The sequence below is a fragment of a genome, unplaced genomic scaffold, assembly GCF_019419815.1.
Source record: "Pyrus x bretschneideri cultivar Hongxiangsu unplaced genomic scaffold, Pyrus_bretschneideri_v1 Contig8, whole genome shotgun sequence".
NCBI lineage: Eukaryota > Viridiplantae > Streptophyta > Magnoliopsida > Rosales > Rosaceae > Pyrus > Pyrus x bretschneideri.
Window position 1 is genome coordinate 10,099,759 of NW_025999820.1, and position 2,636 is coordinate 10,102,394.

Genomic DNA, 2,636 nt, shown 5'->3' on the forward strand with positions numbered 1-2,636 from the left:
CTAGCTTAGTTTTCGCCATACAACTTTGTTGTGGTTGCATAGTCATATAGTCATTGTATATCTACGTCTAAAACAAAAGAGGCTATGAAAATTGGTAATATGTTTTGCAATTTTACACTTGTATCACACCGCAAAATGCTCTTAATCCACAATATTAATAGAGTTTCAAGTTCGAATCTGACTCCTTCAACAATTTGAAGAAAAAAAAGTGTATCATATTTTACCTACATTTACCGTGATTTATTCTAGAATCCATCTAAGGACATTGCCAAAGCACATTCCCTCGTTGAAACACACCAATTGCCTTAGCACTTAAAGTTATAATATTCTGGAAGATGGAGGCAACGATAATCTTCTTAATTCTCAATTATTTTTAAATTTAATTCACCTTCTCAAATCGTTTACCAAAAAAAAACAAAAAAAAAAACAATGAACAAGTTCAGACAAACTAATGAATTATGGATGGTCGATTTGACGACGACGTTCTTGAAAACACCATTTGCACATGTCTGTCTCTTTCAGTGACAATACTATTGTAATTTGAAATTGAAATGAAAAATATTAGAATGAAATCAGTTTTGTTTTTTTTTTTTTTAAAAAAAGAGTCAATGTATTTCATTCTCATCGTGGAGACCAACAACTTTCTAGTAAGCATCAGACAGCAACCAAACTTTGAAGGAATAATGTGCGGAAATCCGCATGCTGATTTGCTGTTACTGAACAACTTTATATATTTATATCGTAAAACTGTGAATTTAATTGGTCATATATGTATAAGGGCCATGATTCTCTAGTGTGTATGGTTAACGTCACACTTTAAAGGGTTTTTTTTTTTTTTTTTTAAAAAATATTAATGATCTTTGAAATTCACATAACTCTTCATTTTCGTCTTTGAAATTTAAAATCGATACAAGGGGTTCATGAGATTGTTCATCATCAATCATTTTGATCATTCTATGAGAAATCTCCTTAATTTAAATAGAGAGTATTTTTGTCAAATCAATATTTCTCCTTGAACTGGTGATTTTTTTAATTTAACAGAGATTTTTCATAGAATGCACCCTATCACTTCTATCAATTTTAAAATAAATATGCATAATTGAGAAAAATGAAAGCACCCTATCACATCTATGACATCAAATTTTGAATGAATTCAATCTAAATACGTCAGGGTAAATACTCTTAATTACTTAAACTATAACCGACTACATATACATATACCAAAATGATTATTTGCGCCGCAAAGTACATCCTTTATTTTTTAAATTCCTAAAAAGAAAATATTCACAGCACACATAATAATCCCTGTGAATTTCCTCATGCAATTAGCCCCATTAATATATGATATTACATTTACACCCCTTTCCCTTACCTAAATTCCGTTTAAATATGAACCTTCCTTCCCCTTTCCAAATCCCCCAAAAGCAACACAACGCTCCTCAACTCTCAAACAAATCTCTCTCTCTCTCTCTCTCTCTGAAAACCATTCATATCAATGGCCAAAGGTGGGAAGCTAACAAAGCTCAAGTCAGTGCTGAAGAAGTGGAACTCCTTCAGCAAGCAGAACAGCCGCCGCAGCCTCAACTCCGTGGTCTCCGCCGCCGATGACGATTACTCCACCGACGTAATAATTTCAGGAGACCTCCACCCCGTCTATGTGGGCAAGTCCAGAAGACGTTACCTTGTGGCCTCCGACGTCGTAGACCACCCGCTTTTCAAGGAGCTGGCTGACAGGTCAGACGACGACACGATCAACGTCGCATGCGAGGTGGTGCTGTTCGAGCACTTGTTGTGGATGCTCGAGAATGCCGATCCACAGCCCGAGTCAATGGACGAGTTAGTCGAGTTCTATGCCTGCTGAGGGAAATATTTACAAGTAATTATGCCATGTATGTATGTGCATGGTGTGACTAGGTTACTGAGGAAAATAATGAGAGAGTGGTGGGGGTGATTATCTGTGGTCATCCGCACTGGGTAGAGAAAGTTGTACATTGTTAATAGATCATCGGCGTCTGAGGGAAAAAAGATTTGACTGTGTGATTTGATTGCACGGTCGAGGATAATTAACCCCATATTTCACATCTGGGCTGGTGGGAAATTTCGTCAGTTCTGTAATTCTTCTTTGTTCATTCTAAATATATAAATAAATATAACTTTTATGTTTATTTCTCATGGATTATCTTTTCATAAGTACATTTTTATTCAATTCTTAAATGGTATATTATCTTGATTGATATGTATGGTCTATTTTTAACTCATTACGCTCCGGATTCTAACCTTCACATTTTTCATAGTGTAAATTAGAGTAGCTGTTAATTACCCAATTTAAAGGACTATGATCTAGTTAGGTAACTAATTTAACTTGTGACATTTGGGGATATAATGCATGTTAATAAACCATGGAGTATTTTTTTTACTGACAAAGGTGTGTGCGACCTTTGTATTTTTATGTCACAAAATTGATGACCTATCAATTGTAACGCTGGTGGGTCCTTCAAAGGAGTACTTTTGAAGACCATAAAAATGTGAGATTGACAATTGGTAAGAAACAGAAAAATATAATGGCTGCCATCATGTGTGTACTAATTGAAATGTATTTATTTATTAATTATTCTTCTTTGTTACCTTTTTTTTTT

The 2,636-nt window shown here is 34.6% G+C and overlaps 1 protein-coding gene across 1 annotated transcript; it reads left to right on the plus strand.

The window, feature by feature from the left end:
* Positions 1–1,400: 1,400 nt before the first annotated feature.
* Positions 1,401–2,165, plus strand: LOC103935323 (auxin-responsive protein SAUR76-like). Its single transcript, XM_009345084.3, has one exon. The coding sequence runs from the start codon at positions 1,496–1,498 to the stop codon at positions 1,859–1,861; it is 366 nt and encodes a 121-aa protein (XP_009343359.1). The 5' UTR covers positions 1,401–1,495; the 3' UTR covers positions 1,862–2,165.
* The last annotated feature ends 471 nt before the right edge of the window (positions 2,166–2,636 follow it).

Excerpts from the sequence above, each read along its gene's own strand:
- LOC103935323 (XM_009345084.3), top strand. The coding sequence starts at position 1,496 with ATGGCCAAAGGTGGGAAGCTAACAAAGCTCAAGTCAGTGCTGAAGAAG.